General features: G+C 39.3%; 1 protein-coding gene across 5 annotated transcripts in view; it reads left to right on the forward strand.

Annotated features, from left to right (window-relative positions):
• The first annotated feature begins 895 nt into the window (after positions 1-895).
• Positions 896-20,256, forward strand: part of PEX5L (peroxisomal biogenesis factor 5 like) — a 164,142-nt gene continuing 144,781 nt past the window's right edge. For 3 of the 5 annotated variants that reach the window (XM_028100996.1, XM_028100999.1, XM_028100997.1), the window contains exons 1-3: positions 896-921; positions 1,640-1,799; positions 3,328-3,399. In XM_028100996.1, the coding sequence (XP_027956797.1) occupies positions 896-921; positions 1,640-1,799; positions 3,328-3,399 (258 nt within the window). Of the gene's footprint in view, positions 922-1,639; positions 1,800-3,327; positions 3,400-20,256 lie in introns of those variants that run through there. The other 2 variants (XM_088025306.1, XM_028101001.1) reach the window with 2 other exon arrangements.

Consider the following 20,256-nt stretch of genomic DNA (forward strand, 5'->3'; position numbering starts at 1 on the left):
CTGTGGCAATGTATTGTTTTCCTATACAGTGTCTTAAGTTTTATGGTTTGTTTAATTCAAGTGAGTAAACCCACCTCACTGTTCTACTTTTGTGGAGGAGAGAATGAAAGGGTGAAGTGGGAGGTAAATAGGGCTGAGGAAAGATGGTGGGATGTCTGCAGAGAGGAAAGGTTACCAGTTAGACTCAATCTTCTTAAGAAAACTATAGGTCTGATTCAATGGTATTAAAAAAAAAGTTATCAGCACTAACAAAGAACTAGAGAGGTCTCCTTGCAGTTACTCAGAAAGGATTCAGAATGCTGTGGGGAAGATGGGAGATGCTGCATTTGGGGTTTGACATTGGACACTTCTCCTGAGCTGAAAGCTTCTTACAAGGAGTGAGGTATTCTCGGCAAAGGACTGTTTTCCTTCTCTCTTTTCTGGCTTCTCCCACTTCCAAGTGCTCACCATTTTAGCTCCACTGCATCAATGTTCTTCCTAGCTGCACACAGGTGAGCAGTGCGCAGAATCAACCATCAGCAGGCAGCATGCTAAGGCTGAGGTGGGGAGGGCCTGACCTTACGGCCTCAGTTGAAATCCTCGGCTCCACTGTTGGCCAGGGGAGGTGGGAGGGGCACAGGAAGTGACTACCCTCTCACTTCTCCTCCCACAGAAGCCCTGCCTCCTTCACGCTTGGACAGTGGAGAGGTTAGCTTTCTCTCTCCTTCTAGTTCAGTCCTTTGGCTAATGGGAAAGACCACGCAGGAGCTATGGAATTGCTTTCTGTGCTTGACAAAAGTGCATAGATAGAAGACAGGGATTCCTGGCTGGGAGGAGGGAGGAGAGCTGAAGATCTCTGCCTGGGCTGGCTGAGCTAAGCAGTCAAAGTGGGAAGCTGAGTGCTTGAAAGAGGATTATGCTCGCACTAGAAATAAGCAGTAAGTGAGCGAATAACCATTATGGCTTAGAAAAGGATTAATCCCCCTGGGGTTATGGGGTGAACTAGAAAATATTGCTTAACTCTAGAGTAAAACTATATGGCTTCTGACTCTGTGTACAGTTGTGTGCTGTTTGGAGACTGGGGCTTAAATACAAAATCAGAGCTCTAAATGCCTCCTCCCATTCTTGGAAAATGCCAACTTCTACTTAGAGTAGTTGTGGTTATAATCTCCTTCCCTGACCTAGTCTCTTCCCAGGAAAACATACTCCTAAATCAGATAAGGAGTTGGGATTAAATTGGAAGGGTGGAATTTGGTAGTGGTAGAATTGCAGTCTTGAATTATGTTCGGTGAATGCCGACATTGTTATATCAGTTAGCAGTGATTTGTTCATCACTTAGAAAGAAATTCTGGGGTGGGGCATTAAAAAGGGAAAATTGAGAGCTTTTATGACAAAGAGGCTGAATAATCCATATCCGTAGGATGAAATATAAAAATGTATGTAATTAATAATAGATGGGGTATTTTCAACAGCATTAAACTAGAACAGTAGTCAGGGAACCTAGAAGTGCTAGGATAAAAATAAGTTAGAAAGGAAGAAATTTTACTTCCAATGGTTTTTTTATGCTAGCCAAAAATCTCACAATGTTTACAAAGTCAAGACAATGATTCAGGGATACCTCGATTATTGTCATACATTATAAATACTGTTGCTGGGCAAGATCTGTGGTTCTTTGGTCAGCAAGTTCTGGCAATGAAACCACTGCCACTGGTGCAAAGAATTCTGGGATGTCTGACAGTGAAATGGATGGAAGGACCCACGTTCCATCTCTACTTAATGTCCTTTTGTCCAGAAATCGGGTCATGCAAATGAGCTACTTGGTACGTATACAGATCAATATTTGGAAAGGCATTTCTAAATGTTTTGCATTAGAGGGCCTCTGCACAATATCCTGTGGCAACCAGTACACTAAGAGGATACAAAAACAAAGTGATAGGAAGGAAGTCAGCTTGATTGAAACCAACTCTGTTTTTTTGTTTTCCATCAATCCTGAAATGGAACCTCAAATGAGGAGAAGAAGAGTAATAGAGAGAAATACTGTGGACATCTGTTCTCTTCTAAGTGGCTAAATTCATTAATATATGAATTAGAATTCAGATTTTATTTATGCATCCTAACAATTGAAGATTCAGAAATCTCTTTATTACAGGAAAAAAAATACAAAAAAAAATAGGAGGTATGTTTATTGGGGAGGAAGGGGAAAAAATAGACAAGAATTGTGTCCCACAGGGTAAAGAAGACTTACATCATGTTCACTGAAGGATATAGTTCTTCCCTCAATGAGGTGGGGATTCTAATATGGCATAATAGATGCAAACAAATATTTCCTAGTCCCCTTAATTCTCATTGATGTAGTTAATACTTAAAGCAAGTGTTGTGTTCGTTTGGTTTTGTTTGTTTGTTTGTTTGTTTTAAATAATAATCTTGGACTACAGCTAACTATGTGTGGGTTTTATTTTCCTTTTCTTACTGGTCCTCTACAGAGGTACTATGATTTCTGAAATTATGAAGAAGGAATCTGTCATTTCTGGTATTCCTTTCAGCCAGCGCATTAGGAGAAAGAAAAAAAAAAAAAAAGACTCAGACGTATTATCTTTCTCCTGTACCACAACAGTGAAATGGTTAAAATGATCTATGACCTTTTCTAACTTTACAGTTTTTTCTGTGAGGAAGGTAGATGGGGATAGGTCACGGGGCAGGGGTGGGGGGTGGAGACAAAATGCCAGTAGAGTGCATTTTTTTAAAATGGTCTGTATTCTTCCAACTTTTCAAACTACCTAATTTTGAAAATTATTTTACTCATCTTTTGAAAATGATTTGAGTTGTTTTTTCCAGTGTTAGTTTTCATCGGATTTATAAGCAAATGTAGAAAGTCTGAACATTCATTATCTAAGTTGTATAATGCTTGTCTTATTCTTTAAAATATAAAAGGGATTAAAATAAACATTTAATAGTTGAAGTCTTAAGCATACTATAATTACTAAAAGCAGTTTCAGTCTTTAAGAAAAATGGGCTGGGACTCTTAAGGGAATTGTTTATCTCTCTCAAAGTATTAAAGAATCTGTTTTGAAACTACAAAATTGAAAAAAAAAACAATATTTAGAAAAGGATTAAAGGTATAATTTGGATGGGAGAGGCTAAGCAGAAATACTTGATGAGTTCATTATAAGCCCGCAATTTAACAACAAAAATTTGCTGTTGTCCGTGAGAGACTGACATAGAGAATGATGTATAATGACTAGTGAACGAGGCTAAGTAAAGACTTTAATCTTTAAAAAGTATTAAGTGGGAGTTAACCTTATTAATGGAAAGAAACTAAATGATCATTTAAAATTATTCTTTCACAAGAAAAGTAAAGAAAAAGGATATGGAAAACTAAGCAGTGATGAAGACCTCGAAATAATTGTTGATCAAAAGCAGGTAAGTGAACGCTTCCATACATTTTCTACTGTCGCACTGTAGACCTTTGACAGCTGAAGTCCTGTGAGTGTTCAGCCTTGCACTGGTGGCTACATTATTAGCCTGTCCAGCGGAGGCCTGCATAACGAGATAGATTTTGAGAGCAGCTAAGCCTCACTATATGACCCCTCGGACCCACTGACTTCTGCATGCTGTCAACATGCATGTTCTGTATGTAAGAACGATGAAAAATAAAGCAGAACAAGATCAGAGAACTTTGGGAAAATTACATTCCCCAGCGAAAAATGAATCAATACAGTGATAATTTGGTTAGAAAAAAATTTAAACAAGAATCAGAAAGTAAGTTATTTTGGAAATGAGAAAGCTACTGTTAGTGTTAAACAATGAGTATGCTTTAAGGGGAGGGGGTAAAAGACTAAAAAAACTAGGAAGCTAAAAACATATATATTGCCCAATTTACTTTATCAGAATATGTGCAATAAATTTAAAGACTATTAAAAGAAGAAGCTACTTAATACTCTTTAATACTGCCTGTAATTTGAGAAACAGCTAGCTTGGATTTTATATGGGCCCATAAGGTGAAATGAAAACTGCTTAATAGACCATAAACAATGATATCAGGTAATGGAAGGTATCCAACTAATGCCACTGAATTGGCATTGGTCCTCAACGTCTTTGTTAATTATCAAGGAGACAAGATAACTGCACACCTATTTAAGGTGTAAGTGACACCGATTCTGAGGGTGATGTAAGCTCAGGTAGAGACTGAGAAATAATTCAAAGGAGTCTGCGTAGATGAAGAGGTTAGAAAGAAAGCAGTCAGCAAGTTGCAGAAAGGCAAGTGGAATTTGGACAATCTCATAATCGTTTGTTTTGCATCATGACGATTGCATTAAAGGAGCCATCATGTTTATTTCTGGAAAGAAAAAAAAAAAAGAAAAATGACCATCAGAAGAGAGCAATCAGAAAAAAGGGGAGTTACAGACTTGCTTCTTAGGTCTGGAATACCTGAGGGTAACTGAAGTGGTCTTCTGGGGGAGAACTCACCAAACAAAGCACCTCCCCAGAGGCAGAAAATAGGTTATCTTACACTATCCACTCAAACTGCCTTTGAATTCTTTTTACTTGCCTTATCTTCACTCTCCTGCTCCTGAGTGAATTGGGGGGTGGGGGGCAGAGGTCGGCGAGGAATTTGGCCCTGTATTTCTGCTTAACGCCAAATTGTCAGTTTGGTTAATAAGATCAGTGGAGCTAGAGCTCAAGTGCTCTGCTGGGCCTATTAGCTATCATTTTAACTATGCCAGATTAATTACTTGGGGCACGAGATCTCCATCTCACACAGATCCTATCCCTAGACTGGCATTCTCACTGAAGGACGGGACCCACCCAGTGAATGAACTAGTAAAATAAAATTGAGTATATTATGAGAACACACATACCTATCCATTTCTCTATTAAAAGGAAAAGTAAGTTTTTTTTTATTTCTTCCTTAATCGTGTAGAAGTTAAACGTTTATTCCTTTTTGCACTTTCTTAGTATCATCCTACCCTCAAAGGCTCCTTGCTTTTTTTTTTTTTTGCCTAAAGCTTTTTTTGTTTGTTTTAACTAAGTTTTGGGATAGAGAAAACCATAAAAGTATATGTTGAGATCTTTGGAATGGAAAGCCCAAGGGAGTTGTTGTTCTTTTTTTCTCATGGTAGCTTTCACAACATTTATATTGTTGTCCCCAAACACATTTTATTAACTGCTAAGAGAACCAACTTTCCTTCTGTTTCAGAAAATAATGCTTTTCTTACCTGGATCAAAGGAGGAAGGATTTGACTTGCCCAGTCATTGTTTGCCTCTGTAGTTAATCATGTTTCCCCCAGTGCCACTGCACCAGTTGGCACCAGTTGGCAGTGACCCAGCTTTGCTGAGTCACTCATGTCAAAACACATTTTAAAAGACGAGTCATTATGAATATGAGTTGGCTTTCGCATTTGCTGTTGGCAGTAAGACTAGTCCTTCCTTTTGGGGAAGGTTTACCTGCTGATGATGTTGTGATCAAATCCTAGGTTGAAACAATGTCAGTGTTGATACCTCGAAGTAAAATATTAGGATAACACTCTAATTAGTCTTGATAATACTACAAAAAATTCTTTCTACGCTTAAAAGAGCGTCATTAAAAGTGTGTATGTGTTTATGTGTGTAAAACACATCCGTCTACTATTGCTTCATTTCATAGATATTATATATTTGGGGAGGAATCTTTATGTTCAGTTTATTCTTTCTGTATCTTTTTAGAAACATGGTAGATATTTGTTAGTCAATCTTCATATAATTGCAAATAGCTTTTTCAGTAAGTGCTGCCAAAAGAAAATCTAGAGAAGATAAATAAAATAGTTGGAGTGCTGTGCTGGGCAGAAGTCTACTAATCTCATTAAATCTGTCATTCAGAAACTGTCGCTCTACAAATGCTGTGCAAGCTATATGCCTTTTTATCAGTTGTGTGACTTGCAAGAGTTGTACTTCCACAGAAATTTCACAATTTTGCTTATATAAGCAAACTAATAACAGAAGCAGCACAGAGTATGTGGATTTTGTTCTCCCTGGCTGCTCCATTCAAGGGGGTTAAAGGTGATTTCTATGTTATTTCTACACGAGAAAAAGTAATTTTGGAAATGGGTAAGGTTTTATTCTTAAAAGGCAATATTGTGCTTCTCTCTTTGTCAAATGTTATTGGCAAGATTTATTTGAAATTCATATGAAAATGTTCTAGAGAATTCACAGAATTCTCTAGACAGAATTCACCTGTCCTAAAGTAACAGGTGCCAGGTATAATCACATATATATACACTCATATATAGTCATTTAAATATAGATGTATGACATTGGCATTGGAGTCATATTTTCCACCAGAAATCCCTAGAGTTTTCAAACTTCAAGCAGAGGAAAGCCATCAAAGGAAGCATATTAGATTAAAATCTTAATGCCTCTAAACCCCAGACATTTGACACAAATATATATATATATTTCATTATTTATATAATGTTATAAAATTATACAATTATTACATATAATTATAACAAATATATATAATTAATAAATTGTGTGTTTGGCTTTCCAGAACAAATATTAAAAGAGAAATTTTGAATATATATTTCAGATCATTTTTATTATTCATTAGAATGTTCTTTCCTGATTGGAGGGGGGGTAGATATTGTTTAGGAATAGATTTCATGTGCAAATGAATTTCCTTTTGAAGTCACTGAGATTTTAGGGATGGGAGTGGGGGAGTAGATGGTCAAGTACCTTGAGTAAGGGATTAAAAACATTTTCTACTTTAAATAATAAGTTCATTCTATTTTAAATTACTATTTTTAATTAGAATAGAGTCAACTTAGTATCAAGTTATGATATGCTGGACCAAGATGACCTTTCTTCTAAAATGTTTTCAAATTCCAAGTTAGCTTAACAGATATATGTAACAAAGGGTAACACAAAATTATGGAATATTATAATTAGATGAAGGATACACTCACAGGTTCAAACATTTCAAAAGTGGTTTTAACAGTCTGTCATGAATCCAGTTGGTTATAGGACTCAGAGTTGCAGCTGCATATCCTTCAGTGCAATAAGGTGGGGAAATGCCAAATGTCAGCCAGTTACAAGGGGAGCAAGTGTACAGAGATCAGAGCTGCGGTTCTCAAATCCTAGCAGCCTCAGAATCCCCTGGAGGGCTTGTTAGAACATAGGTTTCAGGGCAGGGAGGGGGGCCACGCCCAGAATTTCTGATTCTATAGGTCAGGGGTAGGGCCCGAGAATTTGCATTTCTAAGTCCTTAGCTCCCACTGCTGGTCCTAGACCACACTTTGAGAACCACTGGGTCAAAGGAAACAACTATTGTAGTTCTGAAGGGAAAAAAATATACATGACTTGTGATAAATTCGACATTCTTCAACTGAGCATTACCTGGAAATCTAAAAACTAGAATTCATAGACATCCAACAAAATGTTTGAAAACAAGAAAACCACAGCCATTTATACCCAGAGGTGCCTTTTAAAAGACCCAGATTTGTAGTTCGACTAAATTCTACTCCGTACCCTTGTGATCTTGAATTGGTCTGAGGTATTTCTTTTTGTAAAATAATATTCTGCTCTTACCATCTCCTAGAGTTTTTCCTGAGAGGATAAAATATGTAAAAGTACTTTATAAACTGTAAATCATTATGCCATTTTTAATTAGCAAGTCATAACCACTGTATTGGTCTGTTTTGCCCACCATATGAACTATCATAGACTGGATGGCTTAAACAACAGACATTTCTCATAGTTCTGGAGGCTGGGAAGTCCAAGATCAAGGTGCTGGTATGGCCAGTTTCTGATGAAAGCTCTCTTCTGGGCTTGTAGATGGCCAGCTTCTCACTGTGTTCTCATATGCAAGGAGAAAGAGCTCTGGAGTTGCTTCCTCTTATTAGGGCTCTACCCTTACTGACTTTTTTTTTTTAATTTTATTATGTTATGTTAGTCAACATACAATACATCATTAGTTTTTGATGTGGTGATCCACAATCCATTGTTTTCGTATAAGACCCAGTGCTCCATGCAGTACGTGCCCTCCTCAATACCCATCACTGGGCTAACCAATCCCCCCTCCCCCCTCCCCTCCAAAACCCTGTCTGTCTCTCAGAGTCCACAGTCTCTGATGGTTCATCTGTCCCTCCAATTCCCCGCCCCCTCATTTTTGCCTTCCTTCTCCTAATGTCCTCCATGCCATTCCTTATGTTCCACAAATAAGTGAAACCATATGATAATTGACTTTCTCTGCTTGACTTATTTCACTTAGCATAATCTCCTCCAGTCCCAACCATGTTGATGTAAAAGTTGGGTATTCATCTTTCCTGATGGCTGGGTAATATTCCATTGTATATATGGACCACATCTTCTTTATTCATTCATCTGTTGAAGGGCATCTTGGCTCTTTCCACAGTTTGGCTATTGCGGACATTGCCGCTATGAACATTGGGGTGCATATGGCCCTTCCTTTCTACACTACATCTGTGTCTTTGGGGTAAATACCCAGAAGTGCAATTGCTGGGTCATAGGGTAGCTCTATTTTTAACTTTTTGAGGAACCTTCTCCATACTGTTTTCCAAAGTGGCTGTACCAACTTGCATTCCCACCAACAGTGTAAGAGGGTTCCCCTTTCTCCACAACCTCTCCAACATTTGTTGTTTCTTTCCCTGTCCATTTTTGCCATTCTAACTGGTGTAAGGTGGTATGTCAATGTGGTTTTGATTTGAATTTCCCTGATGGCTAATCATGATGAACATTTTTTCATGTGTCTGTTAGCCATTTGTATGTCTTCTTCAGAGAAGTGTCTTTTCATATCTTCTGCCTACTTTTTGACTTGGTTATTTGTTTTTTGGATGTTGAGTTTGAGAAGTTCTTTATAGATCTTGGATACCAGCCCTTTATCTATAGTGTCATTTGCAAATATCTTCTCCCATTCTGTGGGTTGCCTCTTTGTTTTGTTGACTGTTTCCTTTGCTGTGCAGAAGCTTTTTATCTTGAAGTCCCAAAAGTTCATTTGCTTTTGTTTCACTAGCTTTTGGAGATGTGTCTTGAAAGAAGTTTTTGTGGGAGATGTCAAAGAGGTTACTGCCTATGTTCCCCTCTAGGATTTTGATGGATTCCTGTCTCACATTGAGGTCTTTCATCCACTTTGAGTTTATCTTTGTGAATGGTGTTAGAGAATGGTCGAGTTTCATTCTTCTGCATGTGTCCAAAGCAATCTATACTTTCAACGCCATCCCGATCAAAATTCCAATGACATTTTTCAAAATGCTGGAACAAACAATCCTGAAATTTGTATGGAATCAGAAAAGACCCCGAATCGCCAAAGAAATGTTGAAAAACAAAAACAAAGCTGGGGGCATCACTTTGCCTGATTTCCAGCTATATTACAAAGCAGTGATCACCAAGACAGCATGGTACTGGCACAAAAACAGACTTATAGACCAGTGGAACAGAATAGAGAACCCAGATATGGACCCTCAATTCTATGGTCAAATAGTCTTTGACAAAGCAGGAAAAAACATGCAATGGAAAAAAGACAGTCTCTTCGATAAATGATGCTGGGAAAACTGGATACCCTTACTGACTTATTTAACCTTTACCACCTTCTTGCAGGCCCTATCTCCAAATACAGTCACATTGGGGGTTAAGGCTTCAACATATGAATTTGTGGGGAAGGGACACCAACATTCAGTCCCTACTACCCCACAATCCTGATTTAGCAAAGAGGAATATTGAGGTCTAGAAAGGTGAATCGAGTTGCCCTGAGTCCTGGTTAGGTACAGAGAGAGCCCTGGAAGCCAGCCTTCCTTCCTGACGTTCGGTCCAGTGCTCTTTCTATGACTCCACATAGCTCCCTACAGTTGCCCATTACTGGTCATCCCATAGGTGGATCTTCAGCTGTTTTGCTCCAGTGTTCTAATTATATAAAATAACCATATACTGGAAGTATCATAATTGGCCGATATTTATTTATTGAATCACCACAAGGATAACCTTTTCCATAAACACTCCTTAACTGTTTACTCCCCCCTTGACCCCTATGTCTCTGTTAGGAGAGGAATGGCTTCAAAGTAAATGTATACAGAATTAGAGCTAAAAGGTTGTTAACATCCAGTCCCTCTTCCCTTCCCTACAAAGCCTCCCCAGGGAGGAGGCATGAAAAGCGCCATGGAGAGAAACAACACATGCCTTTCTTAGCCCAAGACCTGCCTGAGAATGTCCTTTTTAAATTCATAGAAGCTTGAGCAGAAAGCAATGGAAACTAGAATTTCTGTGATTTTTCTCTAAAGAAAAAGAAGAAACCAAATATAGCCACCCCCTTGTGTTTTCAATAACACAGAGGCATTTGATGGATAGCAATTCTATCCTGGTGGCCAGTGTGGGAATGAATCATAAAGAGGAAGATACGGGCCATCATGAAATGAAAACGGAAGAGTAAGAAAAAAAGGATGAGCGGGAAAGGATACTCGACTTCCCTCTGGTATTAACAGATAGTGTGGTCATATCACCATCTAAGCAGCCGACACAAGCCTTGGACCCATAAATAGTAGAGGGATGGGGATGTTATGTGTCACTGCTTTGTACTCAGCACCATCTGGCCAGTGCTTTCTTTGCCATATCAATATAGTGACTTAAATTTAAATATAATTCAGATCCTATTTACCTCTGAGGAGATTTATAAAGCATGAGACCCTGTCTCTTGGTGTCATGTATAATACTCTCCTGGAGTACCTTCTTGGTGACGGTATTGGTCAGCAAGAACAGAAACCCCTCTAGAGTTGCAGAAGAGAGACCATCCGGTCAGCCTGGAGATTCTGAAGCAGGATACTCCAAGACACTGGAAGGACGAAGCAGTTGCGGTTGCCCTCACTCTTCTCAGAGCAGACACAGGCTCATTAGCGTTTTCCCTGGGCAAGACTGATCCATGAGAAATGATTCAATGAAAATAAGACATACTTATTTGTGATGGGAGAGACCGAAGCCATTCAAATTTGCTGTCTCTCTGAAATCAGCATTGTAGTAAACAAAAGATTCACTACTGTGGTCCAAGCAGTACCATCTCAGCTGCAGTGATTTATCATCATAAATACCGTACAAGGAAGGGGACAAGTTTTTCCCCTAGGTTAAGTAGAAAAATTACTGGAAGAGGGGCATGCTCACCCTGCGTTTTATTGCTAAATATTTCCTAATTTTGTCAAGCAATATAAAAATAGTTCTGAGTTACTGGTAGTTTGGCGGGAGTGGGGAAAGCATGACAAGGGGAATATCTTTATCTTTTCCTTGTAAACTCACGATGGTGAGTTTATCTGTGTGTGTTTAAATTCATGCATTTCAATCCAGTAGTACCAATTCGCCTAAGTCTCACCTCTGACTCTAGGAAAAGCAAAAAGGGTAGACCTACTTGCTTCATTTTGTAGTCTTCGGACATGTTACAGAGAAGTGAAGGTAGAAAGCCAGAAGATCTAGACAGTCACTCCCTACAGAGTGACCCAGAGACAAGCAAGAGAGACCTGAAGTAGGAGGCCGCCCTCCTACTTTCTAGTCTCGGCTCTGCCACTTATGAAGCAGAAGACACTAGAGTGAGCAATTTAAGTTCTCTGAGTTGCCGTTTCTTCATCTATAAAATGGAATAACACCGTCTGGCTCAGATGTTTGTTGTGAGGTTCAAATGGGGACGCCCCCCTGGAGAGCCCTGTCCGGGCCACCTCTGCCTTGTCTCATGTTCTTTCACCAGCAGCTCCTGCTTCCCAGATGTCCAGCTGGTTGTTGCATCGCGTTTTCACTTTGCTTCTTCCTGCTACCTTACTAGTACTGTACACACCTTCTGGAAGATGCCGTGCAGGTGCCCTAGCCTGGTACATTTTCAGCAGTGCTGGCCCCTCTGCCATGGCAAGCATTGGATGGTGGATGTAACAGAGTCCTTACGTGGTGGTAAGAGCAAGGCTTTCACAGACAAGAATCTGAATTAAATCTGAATGAAAACATGTATGGTCACATGATAGTGTTATTCCCTGGGGAAAATTAACCAGCCTCTCTGAATCTGATATTTCCACCTATTCAGGACTTTTACTACCTTTTCTTGCCCCGTTTGCTTGCATCTCAGTGAGTAAAAAGTAACCAGCATTGGTGAATAGCAAGCACCAGCTTTCATCTTCCCCAGTTTTCTAAACAGTCATGAAAATCACAGGCGTCGGTTAAAAACTATAATCACCAAGAGAGAGACCATGAATTACCACCTCAAGTTCAACAAATATGTATGCACCATATATCTTTATTTTAAAGTATTGTTGTGCAGCCTATGTTCATTACATGTGACGTGAGGTGAAACACTGGACTTTCAAATTAGAAAAATATAGATGTTCGGTTATATTCAAATAGCCCTTTTTTTTTCTTTCGAATCTAATGGGGAAAAGTGCTGGCAGCATGTTTAGTCAGTGAGGAAATAAATGCAAAATTGAAATGACATGAGCTGACATGCTGAGTGTAAAAATGATGTGATATATGAAAATAACAGCCAGAGATGGTAATATTTAAAAGGAGACTCAGCCGTTTGGAATACAACTTGAAAAGAAACCATTCAGCCTTTTGCTGTGGAAGATTTATTGTGCTTTTACTGGCTTGTTTCTGGTTTTGTTTGGGGTTTTTGGTGGTGTTTTAAGTAGGTTCATCTGATCCGTAGGAGAATCATAGACATCAGAGTTGTTAGGAACTTTAAATAATCGAATCCTGTAGCTTTCAGACTGTGCTCTGCGGGACCCGTTCTGGACACTGTGAATGGGGGGTGGGGGGCGACACTGTGTATGATGAGGCGTGCCCCTTTGAGAGCAAGTCAGCCGCTAGGTGTACAGACAGGCTGTTCGATGAAAGGGTGCTGCTGCTAAGAAATTTAATTATATTGGTCTCTTTCCATCAAAATAAGTTAAACGAGTTTCAGAGTAGGGAGGTAGCTTGACTGTGTCACCAGGTTATTTTATATCATAGGAAATATTAGAAGTCAGGTGTGCAGCCCCCAGTCTTGGGGTCATTCATCTATCCCGATAACTGCATTCCTAAATTAAGCTGCTTATCCTTTCTTCTATGTTCCCTCCTGCTGGTCAGCTAAATATATCAGGCAAGCCAGAAAAATCACTCGAGAGAAGTGTGTATTTCAAGTGCACAGTTTTTAATCCATTAAACTTGTCTGATAGATCTTTGTGAAAGGATGTTTATATGAGATGCTTCCTACTTCATAAAGAGGTTCTCACAACTTTGTGACAACTTCCTAGTATATATCCGTGTACCGGCATTCAAGATTTTAAAAGTGGAATCTGCATCCTAAGGCACTCCTAACAAGATTAGCAAAATGTTCCCTCCATGCTGCAGCATTCAGGTTCTCCAGCTCTTGTGGGGTCTTCTCCAGCTGGATCAGTTTATCGTCGCCCTCTCAGCTGGTGGTGCGGACTGTGGACTGTGTCCAGGGTACCACACCTAGCTTTGCAGTCCGTCCACTTTGAGGGGCACTGCCAGCGTCTTGGCCTAGCGAATCCCGCAGGTGAACTCACTGATTACTGGGAGGATCAGCGGCTGTTGGCATAAGGGCTTGGGAAACCAGTTGTGGGTGGAAATATTTATGCTGAAATGATTTATGTTACATATTCAAAATTTGATAAATAAAGATAACAAAGGAACAGACCAGACCAAAAAAATATATATTTTTTCTTTTTTCTTTTTTTAATTTAATTTTATTATGTTATGTTAATCACCATACATTACATCATTAGTTTTTGATGTAGTGTTCCATGATTCATTGTTTGTGTGTAACACCCAGTGCTCCATGCAATACATGACTCCTTAATACCCATCACTAGGCTAACCCATCCCCCCACCCCCCTCCCCTCTAAAAACCTCAGTTTGTTTCTCAGAGTCCATAGTCTCTCATGGTTCATCTCCCCCTCCGATTTCCATCTTTCTTATTTCAATAACTTAAAATAGCAGAGAGAGTTAAGAGCTTAACTTTCTCTTCCTCCCCCTCTGACTTTGGACCCAGGTGCCTGTGCTCTGCCATTGCCCCAACCTTGTCATTTCTGTGCTTGTGCTTTGGTTTCTCTCCCATCCAGGCCTTCCGGTACCCTGTCTTTTCCTTTCTGCTCAGCCCCACTCTCTGATCCCCGCCTCTGGAATGTGTCTCTTATTCAGACACTGCATATATAAGCTTTGACAGAAACGTAGTTCTTGCAAACCTGCTTTTTTTTTTTTAATGCTCCACTGCTTCCTTCCCTTTCTCCAAAACAGCTCTGCAATTCTGTCATTTCCATTTTAAGTCATTAATTTTTAACATGGTCTACCCCCAATCATAGTGAGTACCACTTCCTTCCTATCTCGTGATCTAGGAAAAACACAGGCATACACAAATGATCATTCAATACAATTGTTATTTATTCCTCACCATAGTATTTTTTTTTGGCCAAATGATCTCATTCTTGAAATATATGAATAAGTGACTTATTAAAGAAATGGTGAGAGAATGTACCATCTCGGCTTTGTGTTGGATGTTCTGAATAGAAAAAAACACTCATTCATCCCTTTTTTTCTAACAAAATTATCTCATTTGTATAATTTGTGAATAATTAATGAATTCTTGTTGTAGAAAAACACTAAGCATGGAAGTCATTTTCTTCCAGTCAAAGGTTGTCCAATTATCACTTCCCTAGACTCTCAGCTTTTATTTTTAAACTTTAGATATGCCCCAAAAATTGATGCATTAATTTTTGTGAACTATGGGAATCGTTTCTGAAAAAAAATTACTGAGTGATGGTGCATCAGTTGATGGATTTTTTTAATCAAGTTATTTAGTACAGAATAAAACAAATCGAAGCTCATGAACAGGCTTACTCTTCAATTTTATGCTAAAGACGGAAAACCTTGGAAACTTCACTTTTATGAAAAAGGAAACAATTTGTTTTTCACTAAAAGAATGAGCAGTCTTATCCTTCCACCCAAACTCCAAGGAACTTGGTTTAAAATCATCCCTCTGTGGGTCTATGAACCACAGTAGCCATCCAAGACATGCCCCATGGACTCCAATGCTGTTTGGCTGAATGCATCCCGTAGGTGGTAGGCACCCAAGACTGGAGAGAACCGATGCTTCTCACCGGGCAGAATTATGCAAACTCTTCAGTTGGACTTCCGGGCCATATGCAGTTCAGCCCCTGACCACCCTGTTATTCTCATTCATTGCCACCTCCACTCACGCCCCATTCATACTGAACAACGTGAAGCATCCCAAGTGTGTAATGTTCTTCCTCCCTTTTTGCCTTTGCCCTGTATATGTGTATATGTATATCATCTGTATCACAAATCTTCTGATATCTCCCATAGGAGTGAAAGGGTGTAGATTGGAGGGAAGGAGGCCTCCTCGTGGTTCCAATTGTGGCTTTCCCCTTTGCGAATCCAAATGCTAAGAGAGGAGAGAGAGAAAGCACAAGTTTCTCTTGGCTCTGTAGACGAGGACTTCTTAAGCCCTAAAAATGTGGGGCGGGGGGCAGCGATGAAAGAGGGAAAAAAATGAAAAGCAAAAGTAAAGCCTGTTCCTGAAGAGGAGAGGGAGCAAATGGAGAAACAGAAAAACCTCAGAATCTTTTGTTTATAGAAATTTGATATCTAAACAATTCTGCTATGTATTTTCTGGGGCTTTGTTTTAGGGGAAAATGTTTAATTGTGTTTTGTACATTTATACCTTTTGTGGTTCTGAAAAATTGGGGGCATGATTCTACCCTCTTCCCAAGGTCCCTTCCCCCCGTGTGATATGCGGGGGAGCAGAGCAGAACCAGCTCAGGGGATGTTGGCGACATTTAACTTTCAGTATTCATGGGAGACAATTAAGCAGGGAATCATATGTTTAAAAATTGGTTCTAAGATAAACTATATGAACAAAATTAAACTGTCTTTTATTCTTATCTGTTATGAGGTAACTTAATAAAATAACTTCTGGAGGAAGATAACATGGGATGCTGCTTTAAAATATATACATATTTCAGTAGAAATAATCTAACCTTTTAGTTCACTCATTTATTTCACAGAAACTTCCCGGCAGTGTATTTCTAGCTAGGTGTTTGCCAGATGCTGGAACACAGAGATGACATAAACATACTCATGGCCCTTAAGAAGCCAACAGTGTAGTGCGGACCTTCTGTCAGTAGGCATTTACGGTGCCAGTTCTGAGCTGAGCTGGAACCGAGTGCTTCCAGGGAGCATTTGGGACACTAAGATGTGCATTATTTCCCTAGTCATGGTCTTGAAAGAGTTCCAGAGTCTTCCTAGCATTCAGTATATTCCCATAACAGGACTTGGGATTTAGGAACAATGGCCAAAGATGTTTTTTGAAGCCCAGCTCCTCAAAGAGAGGTTCACGGATAAGCAACATCAGCATCACATGGAGCTTGTTAAAAATTTATGCTCTGAGTCCCAGACTGAATCAGTGTTTCTGAGAGTGGGACCCAGAAATCTGTTTTAACTAGCTTTCCAGGGGATTTCTATGCACACTGTAGTTGGAGAAGCACTGTTTTAGATTATTCGAATTGTGGGGTCAAGAAAGGATCAATCATGATTTTAGTAGAGACATTAAACTTTTATATCCTAGCCCAACAAAAGAAAGGGAGTTAAGACAGGTATCTTAAGTCCTTTATCTGAATGTCCCTAATATTTCAAATATTCCCTCCCAGCCTCATTTATTAAAGTGAACCTACACGGTAATCAATCCTGTGACCCCGGTTGTTACGAAAAGGAAGTGTAAATGATGGAGACCAAGAGGTATATCTTAATAACCTGATCTTTGTCTAATCTTAGACCATTTTTATTAAAAGATTAATAATAAACACGTAGCATTTACTATATACTACACCCTGTTGCAAACACTTTATATACATATTAACTCATTTAATCCTCCCAACAACTCCGTGATGTAGGTACTGGTATCCCCATTTCAGAATGCACGCTAAGGCATAGAGAGTTCTACACAGGTCTGCTTCATTGCACAACCTCGAGGAGCTGGGCCATGAGCTGCAGTATGTGCAGCCCTGGGTCCGAGGAGTTCACAGTTAGCTTATCTTTCCATCATGCTTTCCTGACTATTTAGGGAGACATTAGCTAGATAGATTAGTAACAATACTATCTTGTCCATGCTTGGAAAAATAATGTACCATGGTAGAATCTGAGAAAGCCTTTCCATTTGTAAAGGAAAGATGTATGTGTTAAAGAAAAGTGTAAATAATTTAAGATGGGTACATTGGAAAAGAAATATTTTCCCTTCAAAAAAAAGCATTCTTGAGCATATATATATATATGTATGTGTGTGACTGAGAGAGAGAGAATGTGTGAATACATGGCCATAAACACACATACCCGAAAGCAAACCTATGAAAAGGGGCAGTTGCCCAGTCCTAGGAGAAATGCCCACCTCTGGGGCAAATGGGCCACTGCACTGTGCTGAATGATGTGGCCAGGGGACCAGCCAGTCTTGTAAAGGAGCCAGTAAAAGGCACATATTGCCTTTGGGTTGCTACATGTGTTTCAAGTCCTCGTATCAGAAGTGCTTCTCATGATCAGTTAAATCCTTATTTTGTGTCTAGACTTACCTCTGTGCTCACCACATTTGAAAAATTCCATGCTTGGAACAAAACCAGAAAGTTCACCACTTCAGCGTTTGTTGAATAACTTTCTGTTAAGGGAGTAGATTGCCATGCTCTGAAAATGTCACCCGGACAGCTGCCCTACAGGGGCTGACCTTTCTTCTCGGGCTGAAGTCCCTGCTGAACTGTTCAGGAGAGCCAGTTTATCCCAGATCACTGGCAGATCTCCAGTTTCTTTGCACGCCCATTTGGAAAAGTGGTCTGAGGATTGAGAGTCTGCCACCCCTTCAGATTTTCACCCAAAACACCTCTGCACCTCTGAGCTCCTCATGATCCCTGCATCCTCCCAAAAGCAGCGCTCCAGTCTCCCTTTGGGACCCTTACCTCTTAGCGCCGGAGGGCTGATGGTCACCCTCAGGGTCCCTTCTCCCTGCTTACTGTGCTTATCACGAGGATACCAAACCCCCTTCGGAAACTTTGGACAAAGTAGAAAGTATCAGCCTGCTCCCAAGGACTCTTCATTGTGCATACTCTCTCATTTTTTTGCATGGTCACAAGCATAATTTCCATTTTCTGCAGAGTTGCAGTCAGTATGCATTGTTTTGTATCTGCTTCTTTATGTAACATTAAGCCACACTTAATTTTCCCTATTGATATTTTGTTTTTATAAATGTCATTTTAGTGGTTGCCTTATTCTGACTCAAGGTGATCTTTAGGCATTTTTTTTCCCCGTGACTTTCCCTGGCTTTGCAGTGACCATCCACAGCATTCCCTTCTTCTTTCCCGATGCAGGTTATCAAATTAAAAAGGAAAGGAAAGGATAGCCAGAAAATCCTGTACGTTACTATGATCGGACGTGTACTGATTTACCATGAATTATGCGTGATGTTTATGGGAATCGGCACAGTGTCATCTTTTACTATCCCTGCACCTTTAAATATCACTGGAAATGCCACCACGCACGTTGCACTGCTCTCATAAAACCTCAGGTTTAAATCACAACCTACGTGGCAGTTATACGGGATTCTGCTTCCTGAGGCTGACCACAGATAAATCACAAACATGGATTTGCATAAATTTGGTTTGCATGAATTTTTAAGTTTGCTGAGAAGGGAAATTGACTAAATATTGTTAGAGCCATAAATAACTCGGGATATAATTTACTTTGGTACCATATGGATTGAGAACACAGATGTATGGGCCCGCTAGGATATTCCTATGCCAAAAAAATATAGAGACTTAAAGACCCATAGTGAAAATCTAAGCAACTGATATGAAAGGGACGCCACGAATTGGGTTATAGAATTAAGCCCTATGACTTTTTCATATTGAAGGCAAGATAAAAATAAATAATTATGAATGCATTTTAGAATATATGGTCTTTTTTGTAAACATTCTAAATTTAAAAATCTTTGCTAGGGTCCTAAAATGCAAAACCCTACAGACGCAAGGGGTACAGGAAGTTATTAAGTCCATTAACAGAGCTAAAATACAAGTGAGGATTCTGAGATTCAAGTTCCTGGCTCTCCCGATGACTTTCTATTTGACCTTGAACAAATCTCTAAGCCTTGACTTTCCTATCAGCAAAGTGATAATATTTTCCTTACTTCTAACTCACGAGAATTCTGGAAGACTTTCTTTAAGAAAACTTAAAAAAATAATCATCTGAGCCACTCAAGAGGATTACTTCCTGTGAATAAATCCAAGACGGTATCATCTGTAAGGAAGCCACTCACGAATGCCCTGGGGTTATGGATCGACCTCTTGGATTAAAGAGCAATTTAAAAATGAAATTCCCTGTAGAAAAATGAACACATCCATGATTATTACTTTTAGATGCTTAGGGAGGGAGGCAATGTGGCTAAATTTTATGAATTTACAAGTGATAGAATTACATTGCATTTCCTTTTGAGTGATTCTTTTGATAATTTTCCCTCTAAATCATAATGAGAGAAAAAGTGGGTAAGTTTTCATATTTATGTCTTTCAACTGTCTCGAAAAGATTTATATTATAAATAGTTCTAAGGAAATAAAATCCACTACTGATTTTATTTTTTTTAAACGAACAAAATTTTTTTCCTAGAAAAGCAGAACTTAGGTTGAGGCTTCTAAACTTTATTTAGTGGTCAAGAAATAGTACATTCCAAGTAAAAACAACATATACTATCTGTCCCCTGGGACTAGAAAAAGGCCTCCCAGATGAATTTTAACCCCTCAGCCTTCTTTAAAAAAAAAAAAAAAAGAAAGAAAAGGAAAGCATGTAGAATTCATAATGAGTCTTTAGCAGAGAAGTCACATAATATCTTTCAAAACACAGAGAAACCAAATTAGCTTCAGCAAGGTGCCAGAGAAAGAATTTCCTCCCACAAAGTAAGTTGACATTTAAAACTGCCCTGTATATCTTTGAAGGGAATTGAGCCCTTTACCAATAAGCTGTCTTCAGAACAATTATTTCAGGGTGCACTGGTACAAAAGATTAGTAACCACGAGTGAATTCTTATTATTTTTCCTCATTTAGAAATCCGCTTCTGACATCACAAATGAGGCCTGCAAATCAGCTTCCACAGAACATCCAGCCTGTCAGAACTGGGGCGGGGGTGGGGGGGAGAGAATCCAAAAGAACATATATAAGTTTAAAGTGGGGCCAGAGCTGAGGACAGGGGAAAGAAGGGTGCAGAGAAATTTAGGTAAA

Source organism: Eumetopias jubatus, unplaced genomic scaffold (genome assembly GCF_037043125.1).
Source record: "Eumetopias jubatus isolate StellerSeaLion01/CBP00866 unplaced genomic scaffold, mEumJub1_p1.0 scaffold_1, whole genome shotgun sequence".
Classification (NCBI taxonomy): domain Eukaryota; kingdom Metazoa; phylum Chordata; class Mammalia; order Carnivora; family Otariidae; genus Eumetopias; species Eumetopias jubatus.